We start from the raw sequence: 27,196 nt of genomic DNA, 5'->3' as shown, positions 1-27,196 counted from the left end.
GGGTAGCATTCCAACCCATTCTTTTTCGCCCACTGTGCCAATCCAAATAGAGGGCCTGTTTTGGGGTTTGACAGATGGAGAAAAGGCAGACAAGGTGGAGTAGGACTTTACGTCAGCCATCATGCCTTTATTACACCTACCAAATGTAAAGATGCCCGCTGGCCCCGCTGACAACTCGAAACAGTGGCAGGAACCATCAAGATGATTCCTTTTAATGTAATAAAGGCTTTACGGACTGCGTTGCAGCCCGCCATCAGACTTTTCTAATTTTTAATTTTCAAAAACAAACTCTTAAAACTGCCGGAGACTCGGTTGGCTTACTTCTGAGGGCTCCGTCCTACTCCTTCGGGTAGTTGTAGGAAGTTCCATCAGTGTAAAACTTTGGGCCCAAGAGGCCAACCTAATATCTTGCAAACCAGAACTGACTCTGCTCCTCGTGGGAACAGTCCAGTTGGGAAATTGGAGATTCACACCCCACTCTTATTGACTAAACTAAGCCCGGGTGGGGGCGAGGGGGAAAGGTAATTCTACATCTGACTGGTAAATGGGGAGTATGTCTTTTCCAAGCAGTCTTGCAGAGAGCGCGCTGTTCACGTCGATCTAATCGTTTGCGTTTCTGTTTTTTCCTGTACAGGTTCCTTAGTAGACGATGATTCCTTAATCGGTGTTCTACGAGTAACAAAAGAAACAGCAGCAGAAGTCAGTGAAAAATTACATGTGGCAGCAGATACTGAGTTGAAGATTAATGCTGCACAAGAAGAATACCGACCTGCCGCCACCAGGGGGAGCATTCTGTACTTCCTGATCACGGAAATGAGCATGGTCAACGTCATGTACCAGACCTCGTTGGCGCAATTCTTGAAATTATTCGATCTTTCCATGGCCAGGTAGAACCAATTAACTTTAATTTATTTCAAGTCTATACAGTCTTCATTTCTTTTACCTTTAAAACTCACGCGGGTGCCTTTTTCTATTTGCTCAAGGTCAGAAAAAAGCCCGCTACCTCAGAAGAGAATATCAAATATTATTGAGTATCTGACATATGAGGTTTTCCGGTACTCTGTCAGAGGACTGTATGGAAATGACAAATTCCTCTTCACCTTGCTGCTGACACTCAAGGTTGACCTTCAGAAGGGTTATGTCAAGCACGCTGAATTCCAGATCCTTATTAGAGGTAACTTCAAACCACACCCTTACTTTCAGAGTTGCAGTTATATTGTAAAAGCTCGTAGATAGCTGCTCAGAATGAAAGTCGTTGATCTTTGTGGTCCAAACAAACCACAGTAGGGGCAGTAATGATGCCTGCATCGCTTTAGGAAACTTGCTTCATATTCTTAATGTATACTGTTGTTGGTTCTTTCTATGAAACAAGCAATGTTCTTGAAAATGATCGTAGCCAGAAATCATGATGGAAAGCGCAGAGCCAGAGATACTTTTCCCAGGAGCAACTACCACCCGATTTAGATTTCGGGTTGGTAACAAAGAATTTCCCGTAGAAAGATTATTTCCGGTGATAATTCAGCACATTTTTCATTGCAGCAATAAAAAATTAGCTAGCATTCCCGCCAAGAATTTTCAATTCTATTAAGGACACGGAGGCGAGGATTATGCTTCTCTTTCTTTTATTTGCTACTCACAGCAGCCAATGAAAACCATTTTGTATGCAAATAAAACTAAATTTCCCATGATGCTCGTCTATACATAACATCCTGTACAGCCCTATAAGAGCCACCACATCTTGTTTCTTCTCCTCTTTCTTTGCTCGAACCTTGTCAGTCAATAGCATTAACACCACCAGTCCAAAATAAGGAACATGAGTCTCCACAATCATCCTCCAACATGGAAGAAACTATAATCGAATTGGAAAGTTTATATCCTCCCAACCAGAAGTATTTCTGCTCAGTCTTCTTTTTCAGAACCTGAAAGGAATGAGAAAGGAAAAACCCGTAACTTCTGCTTATACAGAACATCAAGTACATGTGGGTGGGTAATTATTACCAACATTGTAATAAAACCGGGTGCGATAATCCTCGCCTCCGTGTCCTTAATAAAATTCTAAATTCTTGGCGCGAATGCTAGCTAATTTTTTATTCTATTACACGACCGGAGGCTTCGGATTATGCTAGTTTAACGCTTATTAAACATTACTACCACTATATCACCCACCGGTTTACAATAGACTGTTTACATGTAGACTGAGAAAAAGAACAGTTAGCAGAACTCAAGATGTCTAGAACAGTAAACATCATCATGCAATTTTGAGATGTCATGGCACCACGAACAGAAGGTGCCCCAACTTTGGATATGAATACCGATATTTGTCAACTGACTTTAACCTTCTGGCTATAAAGGCGCCAACAGATGTTTTAAAACGTATGCAATGTGATCACCAATCAGAGTGAAAAACCCTGCTCAAGCCTTAAGGCAATGAACCCCATTTCATAATTTGCCGTAGCTGGAAAGCACAATTTGTAAGAGTTCTTAACAAAATATAATACCGACCAGAATACTAAATGGAACTCCTTCTGGAGTAGGTACTGTACCTGCGAAATCCGGGGCTTCCTCATCGTAGAAACACCGACAGGTAGATAGGATCCGAAATGTCGGTTGGACGATAATAGCCGCCAGCATATTAGGAGTTGGCCGTATATCAAATAAGTAAATAGCTATAGAAACATGCCACAAAGGAAAACTTTGCGGTGTGGGAGGTCTTGTTACTCCAATACCTTAAATAATTAACGGAATACCGACGCAAGACCACCGGTTAGCCTCTCATCCGAAGATGACTTGCAAAGAAACGGCCAAACGGCCGTTGCGAACTGAACGGCCCGCCAAGTCCCAAAATGTTATTGCTGAAAGAATCCTTCACAACGTGGGGAGCTTCCGCCCCAATAGAAACCACCGTCGGAAGCTTACCAACTAACCCTGCCTTCTTATGTTGGAGAGTATCCTGTGTGATTGGAAAGACCCAGGTTTGTGAAAGAAACGCCTGCAGCGCGCCGACTCCCGGCCAATTCCCTTTGTGCCAGAAAAAAACACTATGCCCTAAAGAATAATTGCTCAATCGCCATTGGGCATTGTGCCTAAGGGCCCTGAAGTAGTGCAGAGAGGTACCTCTCCGCACTACAGAGCACTCCAAGCAGGTTGTAGCCCGTCTCAAGGAGTACTAGAACCCAGAAGGGGATAGCTATTAGGGAGATGCTAAGATCACCTCCGCTAGTTGACGTGATGTTCGTATCCGCTCCCCGACAAATGGAATGAACTGATGGAAACATAGATCAGTCCCACCGACAGACGAGGGACAGGACCTACAACTGTTTTTTCGATGGATCCAATCTCCAGGTGAAAAACAGCTGAAAGTGATGAATCAATCTTGACGCTAAAAGGTCTATTGGACAAGGACCCTGAAACCAACAACCACTGAATTTCTTTCGATCGAGGCTTCTAAGTACTGTAATGTGGGAGCTACCTGGGATACCAGTGTGACATGGAGTGCTATTGTTGTGGAATGTATTCTGCAATGACCTAACTCTGGTGCCTTGGGGCAGAAGGTCCGAAGTCCTTCACTGTCTCTACTAGGAAAATTGACCTCATACCTTCTAGCTTGTTGATGTTCTCATTGCTCAGATATTGAAATTCGGGAATTGAACCTATGACCTTTGGGTTACGGGCCTGCAACTTTATCCACAAGGCTACGGTGCTGCATCGTATGTTGGATTTGTAGTGTCAAAGACCTGTGAGTTGCCAATGTCACTATTACTGTGGCAAGTTATAATCAAATCAGAAGTTCACAGTCCGAGACGGGCAAATGAATGACATAATCCTGGAAAGTTCTAACCCAAAATACAAAGATATCGCTTTGAAGTTGGGACCGGCCATTAAACCTTGCCTATCCGAAGGGGATTTGGAGAGGAAATCTGACGTCAGAAAATTTGACAGACTAAGACCCATGTCCGTACCAAAATGAATATATAAATATATACCTCCGATAAACATGAACCGAAGGCTGCCCTATACCCTTAAGGGAGCAATCACCGAATGTAGTCAAATGGTGAAGCACTAGAGAATAGGTGAAAAATTGAAAAGGGGGTATATAAAACTCTAGTAAAAAACACTAAATAGTCCGTGGAGGACTGGCATTGTGAAGAAAAATACTCTGGAATGGATTTGCGTCTTTCGGGAGAGATGGCGCAGATGGTGTCGCTCATGGTGCTAAAGGCCCCATGCGTAAGCCTTTGTCCCGGCAATCCTGCCTGGTCAGAAGCCCTTTCTTGTGACTATCACAACTAAAAAGAAGTAGGGTGGCGTGTACGTCAGGCAACTTCGCCACCGTGTTTGGAATATCCGGCAGTAACACCCTAATCATCGTCTAATGCTCCCTTCAGGGGGAAGCCCCGTTGAACGCGCGCATGTGCACTGATGTCCTTTGGGGAAAAAAAAAAGGGGGAAAAAATCCAAGCCCAGGGTTTTTGTATCAGTCATTATAACGAAGGCGGCAAACCAGGCTTGTTACACAGTGTTTGAGACTGTAATTTCTGAGGCCCTGGTGACCGACTCTAGGATGGGAATATCCTGGGCGTCAACAAAGTTCTTCTAGAGGCTTTTACTCTGCTTAGTATGAATCACATCCTCCTTGTATTTCATCCATTCCATGCTTAAGGGTGTTGACATGCAATATTGTAGTGCAAAGCACAGTATCACGGAGGAGTAGAGGGGGAGCCAACCCTATGCACACGAAAATTAGCCAAGGCTGTAGTCCAAGTTGTTTCAGCCCACAAGGGTGTAAGAGCCATATATAGATATCAGGAGCGTGTGCGCACTCCGAGGGGCAGCCTATTATAACAGCCTGGAAGGCGTAAAAGAAAAAATGGCTCCGTGTAAGGTGAAGTAGTGTGGCTCACTGGTTAGAGGCGGCAGACCCGAGAGCAGAGGACGGCCCGGGACCAGGGTTCGATTCCCGGCGCGGCAGGTTTCTGGACCAGGGTCAGCGGACTCGATAATTCTCTCGCCTCGGTGCCCACTCTGATCAAAGTTCACACTCGGCAACTCTGGGCATTAGCTTGCCTCATCTTCACTAACGGCCCCACCAGACCGCCGGGGATGCCTGGTCTCACCCTGGAGATACCCATTAAGGGACCATCTCTCAGGGAAGCCAGGAAGGGTTTCGCAGCGGTCGAAGCGCCTTGGGACCCTACGGGTAAGTAGTGCGCTATATAAATGCCTATACAAGGCATTATGAGCCTCGGAGCAAACATGGGACGCATGCGATGTGCGTAGCTCAAACGTCCATATATGGATATATATCCAATTGTGTTATGCACTTCGGAGCGTGATCGGCTCCATCCCGCACTCGGCAACTAGGGAAAGCCTGTGGCGGGTAGGCGCGAAACCGCGCATTAGAAAGATACTATTGTCAGGCACCTACCAGAGATCTGAACACATACCTTCAGAATGAGGGGTAAGGACGTCAAACACAAGGCCACTATGAATAGTACATTGCACAAAGTTTCACTCCAGAAAACAACATTATCGAAAACATCAGTGAAAGACCAAATTTCAATGCATAACCTTTGGAAACAGAGACCGACGTCCGACTCCTAACCACTACCTCATGATGACTGATTAGCAACACTGTCAGCCATAATGCGCTATTTCCGACCGTGAGAGTGTCTTGAATCTGTGCCCAGTCGGGTCAAGTCTGCGTAATGCCGTTTGCATCTCTGCTCCCGCGGGAGCGTCGTAGGCTGCGCCTGGATTGAAGTATTTAGCGCTAATGCATACACACAAACCACCACCGTGGGCCAAGAAGTTAAACCTCAGCAAAAACATAAGGCTTGCAAGCATAACGCCTGAGTGGGCAACAACACTCATGTCGTGGTTTCGATCTCGATTAGGCCGGAGAAAACACCTAGAAGTTATAATTAAGCGATGTAGAATACGCAACCCAAATTGTACCGGAAAGTTGCCCAATTGGGCTACACGTCGGAATTTGGGAATAAACAGGCTCTGGGCGCGTCCAGCTTATCCGGGGAGCCTCAGTGCATAGTATCATTAATGATTGCTGGAAGAAGCAGCGCGATACCAGATCTCCAAGCTGGAGCCTGAAGGCGATCGGTCAAGCGGCTGCGAGGTTCATATCCAACCTGCCCTGGGCGGGGAAAAATAGTTATTTAATAATTGCTGCCAAATCATAACTATCCCAACATAAGTGGGAAATAAGTATTTAATGATCGCTGCGAAATGCAGCGCGACAGCAGTGCTCCAAGCGGGAGCCTGCAGGAGTTCGGCCGAGCGGGCCGCGATGTTCATAAATCATCCTGACCTAGGCGGGAAAAACAACCATGTAGTGATCGCTGCCAAAAAATGAACTGTCCCGTTTTAAATTAATTGATCTGCTCAATGTGAGGCTCAAACCCACAACCCTGCGAATAACAGTCCCATGCTTTACCGACTGAGCTATGCTAGCGCTGGCCCAATGCAGCGCGACATCAATGCTCCAAGCGGGAGCTTGCAAGAGGGCGGCCGAGCGGGCCGCGCTGTCCATATCAATCAGGCAGAAAACAGGCAAGATACCATCTTGAAGCTTACATACTGACAAGTGCAGTGGAGATCCTCGGCTCCCAGCGGGAGTCTTGTCCTTACATGCCCAATGAGCTACGGTCTGAATAGAATGCCCCAGCCCCGACGGGGACCACCTCAGGCCACAGAGTTGCCGCAAAGCCACATGGAAAAGGCAATAATGTGAACAGACACAGCAATTTAAAACAAAGCGTGAGTAGCGCATTCAAGTAATAAAAGCGTCAGGCGCCAATCAGCAAAGAAACAGTGAATATAAAGAAAATCAATACTAATGATCAAAGCACTTAACTTCCTGCGTGAGCAGCAAAGAAAGAGGAGCAGAAACAGGATGGAGTGGCTCTTATAGGGCTGTACAGGATGTGATGTATAGACGAGCATCATGGGAAATGTAGTTTTATTTGCATACAAAATGGTTTTCATTGGCTGCTGTGAGTAGCAAATAAAAGAAAGAGAAGCATAATCCGAAGCCTCCGGTCCTGTAATAGAATTAACTCGTTTGAAAATGAGCGTCTAAAGCAAATTATTACTGGTCACCTTCTGGTCTACGCACTGTATTTCCTGAAAATACTAGTTATGTTTCCACAATGCTTTGAGAAGGGGAACATATTTGGTAACTCCATTACCCAGGCATTTGTTCTAGTTGACACATCGCTGTTCTTTGTCTAATAGGAAGAATGTAATTTTCTTAAATTACTTACTTGTAGGTGACATGTCAATAAATCTACCTGTCAAGTCCTCACCTTTCGAATGTCCCAGATGCAAGACTGAACCTGCAAACTTTCAGTAGCTCCTACGAGCTGCTAGGGAGCACTTGTTCCGTCCTCACACGGAAACTATGCAACTGTGATGCCATAAAGTGCCCAACCCGGCATCCTGTGTCAGTTCCCTTTGTGCCTCCTTGACAGAAAGCTGGAGCTCTTTCTTCATGTAGAGAACTTCACGTTTATCGTGACAACAAATGTGCATCGTGCTTAGGGATGTCTCCCCCTAAACGTTCAGGGTTCCAACCCTATAGGGATTGTAATGGGCAGATTATAGACCCTTGTAGGAAAGTGCACTTTTTGACTTTGCTTATGCCACATTTTGCCTCGTAATGACTGCAATTTTGACAGAAGTTCTCTTGATTCCTGCTATCCAAGCCCCAGTGCCAGATCTCTTTCCTTAAAACTGTATATTGTTCTGCCAATTGACAAGGACTTTAGCACCCTTGTAAGACCCTAGTAAATGGTTTCCCTGTTACCTAGGACATGGGTACTAAAGAGGGTCCCGAAGGGCTGCAGCATGTAAATGGTTCTGTAAGAAAACTCAAATACTAAGTAATTATTTCTCAAGTTAGGCTGCAATGTGGTATTAATGTGGTATTTGACCTTTGCACTGTAGAAATAAACAGTTAAATATGTATTATTAATACACGTCTAATGGGACACATTTATTTTCACGTGTGAGTGTGTGTTTGCATGCATGTGCATCTCATGTATCACTAGGTCATAAAAAATGTAAAAAATGAATAAAACATTCCTACTCCCCAGTGATTGAAGGGGCAGGTTCTAATGGGAACAATTTTCCCAATCTCTTTCCATTTCACAGAAATAGTTCTTGAACTTCTTGTTAAACAAGCATTTTCAATGCAATAGGTCTCAGATTTACGCGAGTTTGGGCTATTGGCATTTTAAATGGAAATACCTTTTATTTATGTTTTGGTTTTTAAAACATAAACAAAAGGCCCTGTCATTTACAATGCCAATAGCTTAAACTCTCGCAAATGGGAGACCTATTGCATTGCAAATGCTTGTTATGTTACTTAACATAATGGCAGATACCTGGGCACCTCTGTTCTGAATGCTTTGTGTGCCTCAACCTTGAAGGTAACACTTCACCTGTTGCCGAAAGGCTATGTTGTAATAGTTTCATAGTAACTGCCTGTCTGCAATTTTCTGTAATATTTAGAGCCGCTATTTATTTAATGACATTTATAAAGCGCATACAATTACCCGTGGGCGTCTCGGCGCTGTCTGCAAAAATGTCTCTCCCTGAACAGGTGATCTAGAAGCTTGATTTACTGGTTAAATAACCATGTCTTCAGTTTTTTCCTAAACTGAAGGAGTGAGGGGCTTGTTTTTAAGTGGTATGGCAGGGTGTTCCAGATTTTAGGGGCTGCAACTGAGAAGCGGCGGTCACCCCAAGAGACTGTTCTGCTTCGTTGAACCACCAGTTGGTTAAGTGAGGTGGATCTGAGTGTTCTGGGCGGATTATAGGGAATTAGTTGCTCTTTAAGGAAACGCGGTCCTTGGTCCTGCAGTGTTTTGTAAACTATGCACAATGATTTGAACTTTATCCTGTTTTGGATGGTTAACCAATGGTAGCTTTTCAGAGTATCTGAGATGGGTGCAAATTTAGGTTTTTTGGACAGCACGCGTGCCGCCGCGTTCTGCACGGTCTGTAGTTTTTTGGTTACTCTGTTTTGTGCATTGAGCAAAAGACCATTACAGTAGTCTAGAGATGTCAAGACCAGGGAGGTGACTAACGACTTGGCAGCCGAGTCTGGTAGATAAGTAAAATTTTCCTTATCATTTTGAGCTTGAAATGGGCGTTTGCTGCCACCTTATTTGCATGAGCCAGGAAGTTAAGCTGGTCGTCGAATGTTACTCCTAGGTTTCTAACCTTAGCGGTGGGGCAGGGAGGAGTGCCTAGAGCCGATGGCCACCAAACTACAGACCAGACTGGCAGCAAGTTGCCAAAGATAACCACCTCCGTTTTATCGGAATTGAGCTTCAAGCAGTTTTTTGCCATCCACTCACCGATAGCAATCATCCCACTTTGAAACCTCGCTGCCACCTCCTGTCCATCACCCTTTATGGCCAATACCAATTGGGTGTCGTCGGCGTATGAGGTTAGGCTCATCCCATATGCTTTGATGACACTTGCAAGGTCCGACACATATATGTTAAATAGTGTCGGACTTAGGGATGAGCCTTGAGGAACCCCACACGGTAACGACAGATTTGCCGATTGAAAAGGGCCCAATGTAACCGCCTGGGTTCTGTTAGCTAGAAAGGAGGCGAGTAGGTCCCTTGCAGTGAGCTGAATACCCATCCTTTCGACACGATCGACCAGGATCTTATGGTCGACCGTGTCGAAGGCTGCTGATAGATCAAGAAGGATAAGCAAAGCTGTTCCTCCTTGATCACGGATGAATCTTATATCATCAGCTGCTTTGATGAGAGCGGTTTCCGTACCATGGTGTTTACGGAAACCGAACTGGGTGTCATCCAGCAAGTTGTTGCTTTCTATGTATTCCGACAACTGCTGATTCATAGCCTTTTCTGTAACTTTAGCTAAAAAAGGGAGACTCGCTATGGGGCGATAGTTTTTGAGTTCACCCTTATCCAGACTAGGCTTTTTGAGCAGGGGTTTGATCAGCGTGTTTTTTAAAGAATCAGGATAAATTCCAGATGTCAGAATTATATTGCAAACATGAGTGATAATAGGGATGATCGTGTCTGGCACCATCGCGATCACAGAAGTTGGACATGGATCCAGGGCTGACCCAGCTTTAATTGATTTAACTATGCCCTTGATTTGGTCAGTAGTAATGGGTTTAAAACTGGTCATGGTATTTTTTAAAGTAGTCATGGGGGTGGAAGCACTACTGCTGCCAGAGTTAGAGTTAAAGGCCTGGTAAATGTCATTTACCTTTGCGAAGAAAAACTTAGATAAGGCATCACATAATACTTGTGATGGGGGCGGATTAAGATCCGGGGTGTTACCCGAAAGAGTTTTGGCAATGTTAAAGAGCTGTTTGCTAGAGTTATTCGCAGTCTCTATATGAATTGTAAAAAAATTTTTTTAGCTGCTATTATCATTGCTTTGTAGGAGGCGAGAGCTTTTTTATATTTTTCCTTATTTTCGCTGTCATAGGTTCTTCGCCAGTGCCTTTCCCTGTTCCTAGTTAATTGTTTTTGGATTTTTAGTTCTTCTGTGTACCACTTGGCCGTTGGCGAACTTCTATTTCTTGAAAGGGATTTGATTGGAGCCAACTGAGTCGTGGCATCGCCCAGCCATTTCTGGAATTGATTAGTTGCAATATTCGGATCAGTAGATAGTTCCGGGCTGGTATTGTTTAAGAGCGACGTTAAGTCATTAGGGTTTCTGTCCTTCCATGCTCTAAACGTAGCTGTTTTCGGGTGAACAGCCTTTTTCCTCAACGAGCCTTTAATAGTGAGGCTGCTAAGAATGGCTGAGTGGTCTGTCCAGGTCATGGGGGAAACTGAAGTTATGCACAGACCTTCCACATTTGTGAAAATTCCATCCAGCGTGTGGCCTGCCTGGTGAGTAGGCATCATGACCAATTGTCTGAGGCCCATTATTTCTAAGTCTGATATAAGGGCAATAGTGTCCCTATCACTGCTTTGTTCCAGATAAAAATTGAAGTCGCCCATGATTGTGGTGGACTCTTCTGTGATTATGGACTCAGTGATATTGCTTAGATTAGCGAGGAACGCTGATCTGGTCCCAGGGGGTCTATAAAGAAGTACTCCCTTGAAGTTATAGGTTGAGGTAAGTTTTATATCTGAAAGAAACAGGTTAGTATTAGATACCTTACCTTAGAATATCCCCAGGCGTCAGTCTGGATCCGGAAACTTTTGCGTAGCAGTACCCCTGCGCGTCGGTAGGCGTCGTCTGCAGGCATCCCCTGCGGCTCCGCGTCGTCGGCTTTGTGCGCCGTGATGACGTCGCTGGAGTATATAGACGCCGCCTCCGCACGCTGACGTCAGTTCTTCTTTTTTCCGCGCCAGTTAGCGCAGATCCGAAGAGCAGTACTCCGGTCTTTGACCAAGTTTTTTGATAACTCTAATTCGGTGCCGGTAGGATGCCCGGTTTTAAAAGTTGTGACGGGTGCGACCGACTGATGTCGGTCACCGACCACCATCGACTCTGCCTCCGGTGCCTGGGCGCGGACCACGACGTCGAGTCCTGCGTCGACTGCCGGGCCTTGACGAGTAAGGCTAGGCGGGAGCGGTCCCGCAAGCTGCTCGAGCTCCGGATGTCGGCCCCGCGTCGAGAGCGGTCCCGGTCCGGCCGGAGGTCGAGGGAGCGGTCGAGAGAACGGTCGCGGAGCCGCCACGAGCGCTCCGGAAGTCGTCACCATTCCTCCGGTTCCTCAGGTAAGCGACACAAGAAGTCGGGGCGTCGTCATCGCACCCCCGACTCCCCCCGACGCTCGCGCGATGCGGCCGGGGGTTCGGGTGGCCCCACCCCCGCGGCTCTGCGTGGGTCGCCGACGCTGCCTGCTCCATACCCGTCGGTCCCTGGGCAAGGCGCGTCGCGCGAGGAGATAGAGGAGTTCCTCATGGCCATGAGGGCGCTGTCTCCTCCGACGGGGCCTACGGCGCCTGCGGGCCCGGTGGTCCCGTCCGGGGGCCCGAGCGGTTCGGGTGCTCCTGCCCCGGCGCCGTCGGGTGCTCCGGCCCCGGCGCCGCCGTCGGCTCCGTCCCCGGCGCCGCTGGGCCCTTCAGGGTCGTCGCCGGCTGGTCACCCGGCCTCTCCGGCGCCGATTCCATTGGGGCAACCTGTGGTGCCGCCTCCGCGCGGCGCCGTGACTCCGACGCCGGTTCCGGCTGGCGTCGGGGCTCCGGCGCCGGCTCCGGGCGGCACCACCCCCATTCCCTCTCCAATTCCGGACGCGGAGTCGGACCGGCGTCGTCCGACGCCGAGTCCGGCGCCGATGGGGCCCATTGGCCCCGAGGAGCCGGTCTACATCGTTGAATCCGAGTATGGTGATGATGAAGATTATGGAGAGGGTTGGGAGGGGTCTGAGGACCCTCTGTCACGCGAGTGTCAGTACGACGTGGACTGGACAGGTGACTTGGGTGATGCCAGTGGTCTGGACGAATCTCCTAACCCTGGTTTTGTCTCGCCTCCCACTGTGGCGTCGGAGGCTGGGGCTGCCTACTCTGTGGTGCTGATGAGGGCTGCCAAGGCCTTGAGCCTTGAGCTCCCCGTCGCAAAAGTGAAGCCTAACATCCTCACCGAGGTCTTCAAACCGCAGTCATGCCCACAGGAGCCTCTGCTGCCGTTTAATGAAGCCTTGACGGACGTTCTGTTGGGCACATGGTCCAGGCCCGCTTCAGGTTCGCCTGTTGATAGGAACGTTGCCAGGCGCCACCGTCCGTGTCCGGACGACCCTAAGTTCCTGTCCACCCATCCCACCCCTGAGAGTCTGGTGATCCAGGCCTCAACATCCCAATCCGCATTCCCGTCGGCCCCGCCCGACCGGGAATCTAAGAGGTACGACCAGTATGGCAAGAAGGTCTTCTCGTCCCTGAGTGCGGGACTGCGGTCTTGCAATACCGCATGCCTCTTGGGCCGCTACACCCACTCTCTGTGGGATACGGTCGCGGAGTGTCTGCCGCAATGCCCGCAGGAGGTACGGGACAAGCTCGGCCAGGCTATGGTTGAGGGCCGAGACGGGGCGAGGTATTCCATCAGGTGTGGTCTTGATACGACCGACTCGCTGGGCAGAGCGATGTCCACGACGGTGGCGATTCGTCGCCACGCCTGGCTGAGATCCACCAATTTTTCGCCGGATGTCCAGAATGCCTTGATGGACATGCCGTTCGATGGCAGTCGCCTGTTTGGCGACAAAGCGGACAACGCGCTTGAGCGCTTCAAGGACTCCAGGGTCACGGCCAAGTCCTTGGGTCTCTCGACCCAGCGCCAGCAAACGGGTTCGCTTCGCTCCTTTCGTGGCCACGGAAGGGGCGGTCCCACACGTGCTGCCAGCCACGCACCGCAGAACACTTCTCAACGCGGTGGCGGCCGTGGATTCCGGCGTGGTGGCGGTCGGGGACAGCGGCGAGGTCAGGCCACGCCTCCCCCCGCAGCAGCCTCCAAATCCTCCTAGTCCGAGCTTTCAGGCCCATGTGACGCCAGTGGGTGGCAGGGTTCGCCATCACCACTCCCGCTGGCGCACTATCACATCGGACAGGTGGGTGCTGCAGCTCGTCCGAAGGGGCTACTCCCTCCCCTTCGAGACCACTCCTCCAGCCATGCCACCGCAGAACCACCGTGTGTCGGGGGACCACTTGACACTTCTGCAGGAGGAAGTTACGGCCCTCTTGGCCAAGGAGGCCATCGAGCGCGTTCCTGGGCCAGAAGTAGGGTGTGGTTGCTATTCCCACTACTTTCTGGTACCCAAGAAGGACAAGGGGGGCCTGTGTCCTATCTTGGATCTACGGAACGTCAACGGCTTCCTCCGGAAGGAGTAGTTCAAGATGTTGACTTTGGCTCAGGTCTTGGCTGCTCTAGACCCACTAGACTGGATGGTAGCGTTGGACTTGCAGGATGCGTATTTTCACATCCCCGTCCTGCCGGCCCACCGGCGTTACCTGCGGTTCACGGTAGGCCACGAGCACTTTCAGTTTATCGTGCTCCCATTCGGCCTTACCAGCGCCCCACGGGTGTTCACGAAGGTGATGGCGGTGGTCGCAGCTCATCTGCGCCGGTTAGGGGTTTCAGTCTTCCCCTACCTCGACGACTGGTTGTTGAAGGCGGGCTCACCCCAGACAGTCGTCCACCACCTCCAGATGACGGCAGACCTCCTGCACGAGCTGGGGTTTTCCATCAACGTGCCGAAATCACACCTGTGCCCCTCTCAAAAGCTCCTTTTCATCGGAGCGGTTCTCGACTCGGCGCAGTTTCGGGTTTATCCTCCGGAACGGCGGGTCCGGGATATTCAGGCTTTGATTCCCATCTTTCAGCCGTTATCCCGGGTCTCGGTCAGGTTGACGCTGCGACTTCTGGGACTGATGGCCTCCTGCATCCTTCTGGTGCATCACGCCAGGTGGCGGATGCGGGCTCTGCAGTGGGACCTGAAGTTTCAGTGGGCCCAGCATCAGGGCAACCTATCCGACCACGTCCTGATCTCGGAGGGCACTGCGAGACAGTTGCAGTGGTGGCTTACGGACCGCGATTGGGTCAGGGGCAGATCCCTCTCCCTTCCCCAACCGGAGCACATAGTTGTGACGGACGCGTCCCTCCAGGGCTGGGGAGGCCACTTGGGAGAGGCGGAGATCAGAGGCATCTGGTCTCCGGCGGAGTCCCGGCTCCATATCAACATGTTGGAGCTGCGGGCGATTCGCCTAGCACTGAAGGCATTCCTCCCCTTTGTCAACGGGAGTGTGGTGCAGGTGTTCACGGACAACACCACCGCCATGTGGTACTGCAACAAGCAGGGCGGAGTGGGGTCGTGGACCCTTTGCCAGGAGGCTCTGCGCCTCTGGCAATGGCTGGAACGTCAGGGCGTGACTCTGACGGTTCAACACCTGGCAGGTTCTCTGAACGCCAGGGCGGACGTACTCAGCCGTCGGTGCTCGGTGGATCACGAATGGCGTCTGAACTCGGACGTGGCGAAAGGCCTCTTTCTGCAATGGGGAGAGCCTTGGTTAGATCTATTCGCCACAGAAGAGAACGCGCAATGTCATCAGTTTTGCGCGTTGGAGTTTCCAAGACGGCACTCGCTCGGCGACGCCTTTCGGCGCGAGTGGAGCTGCGGTCTGTTGTACGCCTTTCCGCCTATACCACTTCTGCCCAGAGTGCTGAAGAAGATCAGGCGCGACCGGGCTCAAGTTATCCTTGTGGCTCCGGACTGGGCTCGAAGGTACTGGTATCCCGAGCTACTCAGCATGTCAGTCGGTCCCTCGATCCGCCTGCCCCTTCAGGAGGACCTTCTGTCGCAGCAGCAGGGGACAGTCCTCCACCCGAACCTGTCCAGTCTCCACCTCCATGCTTGGAGATTGAGCGGCGACAGTTGAGGCCATTTGACTTGCCTCCTGAAGTCTGTGATGTGATTCTGGCAGCCAGGCGTCCCTCCACAAAGTCGGTATACGCCTGCCGGTGGAACAGATTTGTGGCATGGTGCACAGCAAAGGCTGTGGATCCCCTTTCTGCCCCTCTCTCCGAGGTTCTCCTCTTTCTTCTCTCTCTTGCCCAGCAGGGCTCTGCTCTGGGCACTATCAAGGGCTACCTTTCTGCCCTTTCCGCCTTCTTACGGCTACCTGATCAGCCATCTTTGTTCAAGTCCCCTATTGTACTGAGATTCTTGAAGGGCATCACGCACATGTATCCACCTGTTCCGTTCGTGATGCCTCAGTGGGACTTGAACCTGGTTCTGACTTTCTTGATGTGCGCTCCCTTTGAGCCGCTTCATTCCTGTCCTCTCCGTCTTCTCACTTTAAAGACGGCCTTCCTGGTTGCCATCACCTCTGCCAGGAGAGTGAGTGAGCTCCAGGCTCTTTCTGTGAAACCTCCTTTCTTGTCTGTTCATCCTGACAAGGTGGTTCTTAGGACTAGACCTTCTTTCCTGCCCAAAGTAGTTTCTGCTTTTCACATCGGGCAGTCCATCACCTTACACTCCTTCTTCCCGCCTCCGCATCCATCAAAAGATGAAGAGCGGCTCCATCGTCTGGATCCAAAACGTGCGCTTTCATTTTATATGGATCGCACACGCCAGTTCCGGGTGGATGACCAACTATTTGTTGGCTACGTGGGTGAGAAGAAGGGAAGGGCGGTACAGAAATGGACCATCTCTCGGTGGGTCGTCCTGTGCATCAAAGCATGCTACTCTTTGGCTCGGAAGGAGCCTCCTGTTGGGCTGAGGGCCCATTCCACTCGGGCCACGGCGGCTACTACCGCCCTGGGCCGGGGAGTCCCTTTGCAGGACATTTGCCAGGCGGCTACGTGGGCCTCGCTGCACACCTTTGCGAGGCATTACTGCCTGGACAGTCAAGTCCGGAGGGACGGCTTCTTTGGCCGTTCGGTCCTCCAGGATTTTCTGGTGTAGGATTGTATTGGTTCGCAGACCCACCACCGGGGTTGGTATTGCTGGGGTATCTATTCTAAGGTAAGGAATCTAATACTAACCTGTTTCTTTCAGATGAACAAGTTACTTACCTTCGGTAACGATATATCTGTAAGAAACAGTAGTTAGTATTAGATTCCTTACCGCCCCACCCATCCTCCCCGTTCTGCGAACTGATACCTAGGGTTAAGGACATCCCTTTCAGGGCCCTAGTTTCACATGGCACCAGTGTTAGTTCTCACATGGCTCTGCATGTTCTGGCGCGGAAAAGCTGTGTGCAAAGAACTGACGTCAGCGCGCGGAGGCGGCGTCTATATACTCCAGCGACGTCATCACGGCGCACGACGCCGACGACGCGGAGCCGCAGGGGACGCCTGCAGATGACGCCTACCGACGCGCAGGGGTACTGCTACGCAAAAGTTTCCGGATCCAGACTGACGCCTGGGGATATTCTAAGGTAAGGAATCTAATACTAACTACTGTTTCTTACAGATATATCGTTACCGAAGGTAAGTAACTTGTTCATTAAAATGCATGGCGAGAAGCGGACCTCAAATTGGTCTCTTGCTATGATTGCTAGCCCACCTCCTTTCCCTTTGGCCCTATCCTGCCGATAGGCATTATAGCCTGGGGGAGCTGCCGTTACGTAGTCAGGGGCTGATCCCTCATCGGTCCATGTCTCTGTTATGTAGAGAACATCCAGATTAAGATCAATAATGAGATCAGCTATTTCCTGGCTGTGTTTGCACAGGGATCGCGCATTAATGAGTGCCATGGTAATGTGCGCATCTCTCTCAGAAAGAGAGCTATCTGCTCATCAACGTCCTCAGCTTGTTCGGTCATTGTCAGAGAAGTAGTATTTAGTTAAAATATGTATAGAAATATGGTATGAACAATGTGGGAACTTTTAATCCTTCAGCTTGAATAACCTACACCCAATACTTAGGGTATACCTACTCAGATGTGGCCGATTTTATTTCCCTTCACACCTCAGACGTCTCTGGTTAAAATGTGAGTTGGGGTCTCTGAGAAAGCATGACTAAACTACTCAGATTGACTGCTAAATAAGTACCCAACCAACATTGGGCGCCATGTTTTGTAGTTCCTACTAATCCATAGGATCTGCGCATTGTTTGGATAACATAAAATAGGGGCTTGGTGCCAAGACTGATTCCGGACACCCCCACAGGATATTGGCCTATAGACCAGCTAGCTCACAGTGCCACTGTAAGCCCACCAACCCTACCAGGTAGCGAATGGTTTCTGGCTACCACTGAACATGACAACTCTGATCCCTCAACGATCATGGAAGCAGTACAGATCCTTTCACTCAGTCACTCTTGCTCACTTATTCTCAGAGACGTATACAGAGAATACACAGTGGGACGTTTTCTATATAATATTTGAACCAAAGTTTTTCTTGTATGGAATACATGTGATTCAATGATCGATAGACAGAAGCAGATGAAAGTGATTGCAAACACCAAAAGTGTGAATTTTTAGCTGTAGTTCTACCATGGTGCTAAAACAATGTATATATGCAGGCAAATAAAACAACGCAGTAATCGAAAGTACTCCTAGGATGCAAACTCTACTCTAAGTGTAACTAGGGTGTGTGTAGGTGTAGACCCAAGAATCCCCCCAAGGGCAGATCCAACCCCATTCCCTGATGGGATAGAATGAAGACCCCGTCTTTGTAATGAACTGGACACCCCTTACGAGATGTCAGACCACTGCGTGGTGATTTCTCAACATGCAAGGACCTCTGATGTCAGCTGGAGTGCCTCCTCTGCAAATCGATCGGGATGCTCAACTTTTATAATAGAAAAAAGCCTTGTGATGTGCGTATAGATAGTGATGCTATGGATATGTAGATTTCCCTTTCACCCCATGGAGAAAGATAGAGAATACACCTGTACATAAGGCAAAAAGAGACCTTGTACATGATATTCAGGGCATTGTGATATGTTCTGCAAAACTAGATGTGTAAGCAGGTTTAGTTTCAGGGAAACTAATCCAATATTGTTGTGCATGCATGTATGTGAAAAAGGTCACAGCTGAAATGTTATTGTGAGGAAAATGCAACAAATAAGTTTCTTCAGAGGAGGAGCTACGCTAGCAACCAAGATGGCCGCGTAAGCTCCCGGTTCCGTCGACCTCCGTCAGTTGCTAATATATCCTGTTATTGATCCTGCATTTGCACCAGACTCCCGTGTGGCTGAATCGTTGCTGAATCTAAAGGTGCATTTCTGAGCTCTTTATCGCTTCGAATGAGGAAGTTACACAGTGTTTCATTCTCGGCCTAACCCAGCGTGTGAGCCGGGGCCTCACGTACTGACCCGGCCGGGTCGGAGTTGAACAACATCGGCTGTGGGATTTGGGCGGAGTCCGGTCTTTCGAAAGTGGAGAATATCTTGGTCAATTTGGATGGTGGTTCTGTGGCCCAGTTGATACTAAGGGGACGGCGGCGAGACGCATCTGTGGCTGTGGACGGGGGTCCGCTACCCGAATACCCTGCTGCACCCCCAGGGGTCAACGGGTTTGGATCCTCGCTGGTGGCGACGGGGCGGAGACTGCTGGATCGACGGATCGTCCGCCGTTACCGTCCGCCTCGCACGTGTCTGTTCCCCCCGGAGTAGTCGACCCCCGGGGTCAAAGATTTGTTCTGCCGTTGAGCGAGAGAAGATGGAGCAGACACCATCGCTGAGAACGGTAATGGCCGCCATTGGGGCGCTTAATTCGCAAGTCAACGCCATCATCCAAAAAATGGTCGTAACAGTAGAGACTGTGTGTTTGAGACCGGACTCCGACCCCTTGCCAGTTCTGGAATACGTGGTGTTACCCGCGCAGCTGGTTTCATTCGAGGAAGAGTGCCCCGTGCGAAATCCAGAACTGGCGTCTTTGTTCAGCTCCCGAATAATAGCTTGCGAGCTCGGAACTACTGAAAGCTCAACTTATTCAACAGCGATGCCGCCCAAGATAGACACCGCCGATCTCTTGCTTCTGGAGAACGCTTTCAGTACTAATCAGATTGACTTCCTATCTTTCTTCTCCAATTTGGTTCTACTACCTTCTCGAGGACTACTGTCGGTGGAAGAGTATCTCCGTGTAACTGGTGGATTTCGAAAACTAATACTTTGGACTCACTCCGAATGTGATGGTTTTGACTTTCCTGAACACTTTAACTCTCCTGTGAATATGGCGGTCCTTGATGAGGGTGCTCGCACGAAGGATCGGAAGGGCCAGGGATAAGTTTGACTGTCTGGGTTTGATATACTGACTTCCTCGGATAACGGGACATGCTGCCTATAACATGCGGGAGTATGGTGGTTTTTATATCTTCCCCGATTTGTCTGCCTACTACTTTCTACCATTTATACTGTTTTGATCGAATGTAGGAGTCGTTCTGCTTCTGGCGGGGGGAGGGGAGACCGGGAGCCTGTATGACATCTCCTCCTCCACTTTTTTTCCTACCTTTAGGACTTAGTTGGTGGGGCTACAGGCACACTGCTAGTGGGGTTAGGCCGTAGCCATCTGCAGGGGTGCAGGGTGAGGGGATGGGGGGTTCTTTTGTTCTGTTTTTATTTAGTTTCTATGGCCTTTTTTTCTTTCCTTTCTTCCCTTTCTTCCGTATACGAGAGGCGGGTTGTCTATCCTGATCTGGTATTTTTTCTCATATTCGGGTGTCTACTTTGGTCTTAGTTATCCTGATTTGCGGGTGGAGAGACTCTGACGGCTTCAGCATAGCAGGGTTCCGGATTGTGATGTCTTTTCTCCTCCCACGCACTCACTAATGTTGATTCTCGAACTCCCTTAATTGATTTGCATATACTTAGTCTATTTGCCTGTCCACCGCTGTACTGTGTCCTATTGTATGATACCCGATATGTGTACTATTTCCTCTTGTATTCTTCTATTAATAAAAGTATATTAAAAAAAAAAATAAGTTTCTTCACTACATGGGCCTAACTTGGGAATATAACAGGGGACTGCATCCTCTCCTGTGATGGACATCAGATTTGCACACCAAAGGTGGTGGGCTAGTTGAAGCTCCCTGCCTTGTAATGCTAATTCACAGGTCATCCTGAAGGAGGGGGTGTAAAAACCCTCTGCACGAGAAGGCCTTGCACCTGACCTCCTGAGAGCAAAGACCCTCACCTCTGGGGCTCAGAAACTAATCTCTGGTGGCATGCTGGCTAAGACCAGTCATCTGGCACATCAGTAGTCGGTAGGTTTTTGAGGTGGCCCTTCTCTGGTGCCCTATGGGTCCTTGTATTAATAAATCCAACACTGCCATTAGTGTGGCTTATTAATATGAGACGTTTGATACCAAACATCTCTGTTTTCAGTGAAGCCATCATGTATCTGGGAAACTCGTTTACACCAATGTTTTAAAATGGCTTCCCTGATCACTTGTAGTGGCAGTAATGGAACTGACCAGCACAGGGGTATATCTGCTCATACAGATATTTCCTCACATGTAATATAATTCACCTTGCCTTAGGGCTGTAAGGCTGCTGTAGGGGTGACTTATTAATATTACAAGGAGTGTTAGGGGGACATGGCACACAAGTGCATGCTATTTTGTGTTTTCACTTTTTAGAGCACCTTGTCACGGAGCCTGCGGTGGCAGTCTGTAAGAGTTTGGTGCTAGGTCCCTTACAGTGGCACAAGATAAGCTGCAGCTCTTAGTGGCCATCTTTAGTACCTATGCTCTAGTTACCAGAGCTACTGGTTACTAGGGACTTACAGGGGTGCTACTAGCCTTGTCACTTGGGGATCAAGTGACCAGCTTCTTGTTTTGGGGAAAGAACACTGGCACTGGGGACCTGGTTAACAAGAACCAAGTGCACTTCAGTCAAAGTTGCATCAAATACCAGGCAAAAGGTGAGAGGACTTATGCAACAAAAAACAGTTTCCTACAACCAGCATCAGAAGTACTTCTACTTTCTGGTGCCCAAGAAGAACTGAGGCCTCTTTCCTATTCTAGACCTTCGCCTTCTCAATCTTCCTGAAAAAGGAGAAATTGAAGATGCTTCCACACACTCAAGTCCTGTCTTCCTGGACCCAGGAGACTGGATGGTATCGCTGGACTTGCAGAATGCATATTTTCACATCCCCGTCCTGCCTGCCCACAGGCGTTACATGTGGTTTATGGTTGGTAAAGTGCTCTTTCAGTTTGCTGTGCTCCTTTTAGGCATACCACACCCCTCGGATGTTCACGAAAGTGATGGCAGTGGTCGCAACTCACCTACAGAGGTTCTAGTCTTTCTCTACCTAGACGATTGGCTGTTGAAGGCGGCCTCGCCACAAGCAGTTATTTCCCACCTCTAGACTACAGCGAACTGTCTGCATTTGCTGGGGTTAACTATCAACGTGCTGTGGTCACACCTGACCTCTCAGAAGCCCCCTTTCATCGGAGCTGTTCTGGACACAGTGACGTTTTGGGCTTATCCTACTGACGGCGAGTCTAGGATATTCAGGCTATGATACTGATGTTTTAGCCTCTATCCTGTATTTCGGTGAGACTGACTCTGAGGCTCCTGGGCCTCAAGGCCTTGTGCATCCTGCTAGTGGCACATGCCCTTTGGCATATGCAGGCTCTGTAGTGGGAGCTGATGTTTCAGTGGGTGCAACATCAAGGGAATCTCTCTGACATGAGACAGATCATGGAGGGAACTACAAACTACAAAAGAATCTGCAGTGGTGGCTAACGAACTGTGATTGGGTCAGTGGCAAACCTCTCTCCCTTCCCCAACCAGAGATGACTCTAGTGACAGGTGCTTCACTCCTGCACTCGCTTGGCCATTTGGGAGAGATGAAGATCAGACAACTCTGGTCTTAGGCAGAATTCCGGCTCCACATCAATCTGTTGGAGCTTTGGGTGATCTGATTGGCATTGACAGCCTTTCTTCCTTTAATCAGTGAAAGACTGGTACAGAAGTTCACAGACAGCACCGCCGCCATGTGGTTATGTAACAAACATGAAAGTTTGGGGTTGTGGCCCTTTGCCAAAAGGCTTTGAGCCTCTGGACTTGGTTGGAACACCTGGGCATATCCCTAGTGGTTCAACACCTGGGAGACTCTCTGAATGCCAGAGTAGATGAACTCAACCGTCGAGGCCTAGCAGATCACGAATGGCGTATTCATCCAGATGTGGTGCAAGGTTTTGTCCAAGAGTGGGGAAAGCCTTAGATATTTATTCACCTCCGCCGAGCATGTGCAATGTCAGCAGTTATGCGCAATAGAGATTCCAAGGTGGCACTCGCTCAGAAACTCTATTCATCTTGAGTGGAGCTCCAGCCTCCTGTACACCTTTCCTCCAATACCATTCAGGCTTAGAGTTCTTAGGAAGATCAGGAACGACCAGGCCCATTCTCGTGGCTCTGGATTGGGCATGGAGAGTCTGGATCCCGATCTGTTGAGTATGATCGCTGGTCCCCGGATCAGGCTGCCTCTTAGGGAGAATCTTCTGTCAAAAGAACAACAGGGCAAAGTTCTGCACCCACGCTCCGAAAATGCTCCTCCTTCATGCTGAGTGGTAACAGTTGACAGGTTTTGACATTTCTCTAGACGGTATATGTCTGCCAATGGAGCAAGGTTGTAGCATGGTGTCCAGATAAACTTATTGACCCTCTGTTTGCACCCCTTTCCCAGGTTCTTTGCTTCATTCTAACCATAGCTTAGCTGAGCTCTTCTTTGGCATTGTTCAAAAGTTATCTTTCTGCCATCTTGGCATTTCTGTAGTTGCTAGATGAGCCATCCATTTTCATATCCCCTTCTGTACATAGGTCCCTGAAAGGTCCCCAGCATATGTTCCCACCTGCACCATTCATTATGACACAGTGGGACCTTAATTTATACCTTACATTTCTAATGTGCACTCCTTTTGAGCTTCTACATACCAGCCCACTCAGGTTCCTCACAATATAAACTGCCTATTTGGTGGTGATAACATCTACCTGGATGGTCAGTGAGCTACAGGCACTATTGGCACTTACTCCGTACTGTACCATCTATGCAAACAAATTGGTTGTTTGAACTAGAGCATCCTTTTTACAGAAGTTAGTAACACCCTTTTATGTAGACTGTTGGACAGGCCACATGAAGGGCCGCTCTCCCCCGGCCCAACCAGGCCCGAACCAGCCACGCAAGTACCACACACCACCATTGCACGTCCACCGTCCCCGCAGGGACCCCTACACTCGAACCTGTTGACCGCGTAGGCCGACCCACTACCGGCCTGCGCGCCCATCCTGGGCGCCATCTTGGACACTCCACCACGAGGCCGCCTGGCCCCCGATCGACCTCAACCCTGGGCCTGGCCAGGCCTCAGACATTCCGGCACCAACATCCACCCAGGAGGTGAGCGGGCTACTTGGTCAGTCAATGGGAGCAGGAGGTGTCGATGGCTCTCCCCCGCCAAGTGCCGCTCGCCCATCGCCTCCCCGGGCGCTGGCTCCACCCCCCTGCTGGGTGTCTGAACCCCCTCATCCCGGACCTCCCGACCTCCAAGTGCGAGGGTCCGGACATCAAAGCACACCAGCCCTATAACTGGGGCAGCTCCAGAGCAGGACGGGAGTTGTATCTTGGAGTCGAGAGACGCAAAGAAGAACTCATCCTTGACGGACTACTGGCGCTGCCGTAGCTCTGTCTTGTGCACCCTCGTCTTGCCTGCTGGCGCTGCCGCGGCTTTGGGAACCACCCTATCCTTCATCATCGTCGGGACCTGCTGGCGTGGCCGCGGACCGTTTGTAACCACCACCTTCATCGGGACCTGCTGGCTCTGCCGCGGACCGTCGTCTTCCTTCATCCATCTCGGGACCTGCTGGCTCCGCCGCGGCCCGTTCATCTACACCACCGAGCTCGAGGATTGAGAGCTATTTTCCATCTTTTTGGTAACAAGACTGTCCCGCTACCCTTTTCCCAAACAGAGACCAGAATAGAGGGGACCCCTGAGTCCAGACCTCCTTGTACCATTCTACCGTACTTGAAGAATTGTCTATAAAGTATCGTTGAACTTTATCGTTGTGTGGTGTCCGTCTGTGGGGGGGAAGTTACTTGTCTGTACGATTCACTGGAGACGGCTCTCCCCGTAGACCTCTCCCCGTATCCTCGGCCGACCCTCCCGGTCCGTCTAACATTGGTGGCCAGCGACGGGATCCGAATCACCGCATAAACCGTACAGAGAGTAGCTCACCCCACGGCGAATCACGATGTCAACTAAAGACAGCGGATCAACGGAGAAATTGCAGATGGAGAAATTGGGCGAGTACAGCCATCGTGAACTTAAACAGTTCTGTATCGAATTAGGTATCGCGACCACCGGACTAAATACCAAAGATGACTTTAAGCAGGCCCTGGAATCTTGGGCAGAAACCGGGGCTGCCGGAACCCCCGATCAAGACATCGCAGCACAAACCCCCATGGCCCCTGAAGAACGAAGAACGGGTCTCTCGCCAGACGAGATCCAGGAACGAGAAAGAACCCGACTACACGAGCTGGAAATGGCCCGGCTCAAAATGGACGTTGAACTAAAGTTGGCCGAACAGAAAATCAACTTAGAGCACCTGCGTCTCCGAGAAGAAAGAGAGGAGAAACAGAGACAAAGGGAGCTCGAGGAAAAGAAACTGGCATATGAACATGAGCGGAAATTAGCTGAAATCGACCTACGCAAACAGAATAAAGAAACAGGGGTGCCCGAGCAACCCCACACTCCAGGGGCAACAGAGAAGAAGGTACACATCCCCAAGGATGTCGTTCGAGAATACTTCCGAGAGGACGACATCCAGCAATGGTTTAAGGCCTATGAAATCGCTATGACTGCACACCGGATCGATAGAAGCGATTGGGGGGCCGGTCTGTGGGGGAGATTCCTCAATGAGGGCCGCGACGCCCTGCTGCAACTCCCGGACCAGCAGATGACCTCCTATGACCATATGAAAGCTGCACTCCTCACCCGCTATGGCCTCACACCCGAGATGTACCGTCAGAGGTTCCGAGACTGCACCCGCATCCCAGGTACAACTTGGGTGGACTATGTCAATTACTTTAGCCGAGCCTTCGAGGGCTGGATCAAAGGAAGCAAGGTCACAACCTACGAACAACTGTTCAATCTTATGGTATGGGAGCATCTGTCGAACAATTGCTTCATTGAACTTCGCCAGCACCTCCTCGACAGCAAGTTAACGGATCCCCGGCAGCTCGCAGCCGAAGCAGACCGGTGGGAGATCACCAGAGTGAGTCGAAATGGGTCCTCCGAACAGAACCGGAACAACAATGGTCAGCACCGTCCCCGAGGAGGTGGAGGCCAAGGACGCGGAAGAAGCAACGCTCCGGTCACCCCCACTACCAGCCCCACCCCCCCGGCCAACCGGGGCAGCACCCCAGCGCGACCGGGACATCGAGCCAATGTTACCTGCCATCGATGTCAACGAGTCGGACACTATGCAAACGACCCAAACTGCCCCCAGTACCAGAGCCCAAGACCCCGCCAAGTAGCCGCTGCTGCTCTGGGGGAGGAACGGATCTCAGAGGAACAAGAAGAATATGAACAGGAACACCAAGAATGGGAGCCAGCCGCCATGGCTCTCGCCTGCCTAGGGGGGAGAGACATGGTCCCGCGGGTCCCCCTACCCGCTAATACCCAGAAGTACAGCCAATGGGTGGGCATCAATGGACGCCGGGCTGAAGCCCTTCGTGACACTGGGGCCAGTGTAACAGCCGTCCGCTGTCACCTGGTGACCCCCGAACAATACTTACCAAACATTCTCTGCCCTGTACGTTCAGCCGATAACTCAGAAAGTCTGTGTCGGATGGCCTGCGTCCCCTTCGAATGGGGAGGGGTCTCCGGCATGTTGAAGGTGACGGTCCGAGATGATGCCCCCGTAGACTGCCTCCTGGGTAATGACCTGGAAAGCTCTCCATGGGCAGCAGTCGAACGAAAAGAGCACCTGGGGATGCTGGGCGTCCCGGACTGGGCGTGCGTCACCACCCGGTCCATGACCGCCCGTGCCAACACCCGCCCAGAGGAACTCGAATGGCCGGCGCCACCGCCTCCGGTCGCCCCCGCCGAAACCACCGACCGTGACGTCCCCCCCGAACCAGCTCAACCTCCAGACCTCGCTAACCTCGACCAGTGGCCTCAAGAGGGGGGGCCCACGCAAGAACAATTTCGCCAAGAACAAAAGACCTGTCCCTCCCTCGAGGGACTCCGCCAGCAAGCGCTAGCCCAAAGCGCAGGGGATACCTCCGGAACTCACTGGGTCTACTGGGACAATGATCTGCTGTACAGTGAGCAAAGAATCGCGGAGCTGGGGGCCAGCCGAGTCCTAGTGGTACCCCTCCGTTTTAGAGACTTTCTGCTAAACCTGGCCCACGATGTCCCCCTGGCAGGACACTTGGGTCAAGACAAAACCTATAGCCGCCTGGTGACCCACTTCTTCTGGCCCAAAATGAGGGACAATGTACACCAGCATTGCCGATCTTGCCCCACGTGCCAAGCCAGTGGGAAGAGCGGCCGCAAACTGAAAGCCCCCCTGCAACCTTTTCCCGTGGTCACCACCCCGTTCGAGAGGGTCGGAATCGATATCGTAGGGCCCCTGGACCCGCGCACAAAACAAGGCCATCGATTCATCCTGGTGCTAGTGGACCACGCCACCCGCTACCCGGAGGCTGTTCCCCTGCGGACTGTGACATCCCCGGTAGTCGGCCGGGCTCTGATGGGGATCTTCTCCCGGGTGGGCTTCCCCCGGGAGG

At 50.4% G+C, this 27,196-nt stretch overlaps 1 protein-coding gene across 7 annotated transcripts in view; it reads left to right on the top strand.

Moving 5' to 3' along the window:
* The window catches only part of DNAH8 (dynein axonemal heavy chain 8), a 10,041,960-nt gene that overhangs the window by 8,477,535 nt on the left and 1,537,229 nt on the right, over nucleotides 1-27,196 (top strand). For all 7 annotated transcript variants that reach the window (XM_078647354.1, XM_078647353.1, XM_078647356.1 and 4 more), the window contains 2 exons: nucleotides 635-887; nucleotides 984-1,174. In XM_078647354.1, coding sequence (XP_078503480.1) covers nucleotides 635-887; nucleotides 984-1,174 — 444 coding nt within the window. The remainder of the gene's footprint in view (nucleotides 1-634; nucleotides 888-983; nucleotides 1,175-27,196) is intronic.

The sequence above is a fragment of the Lissotriton helveticus genome, chromosome 6 (assembly GCF_964261635.1).
Source record: "Lissotriton helveticus chromosome 6, aLisHel1.1, whole genome shotgun sequence".
Taxonomy (NCBI): Eukaryota; Metazoa; Chordata; class Amphibia; order Caudata; family Salamandridae; genus Lissotriton; species Lissotriton helveticus.
This window is presented reverse-complemented; position numbering and strand designations above follow the sequence as displayed.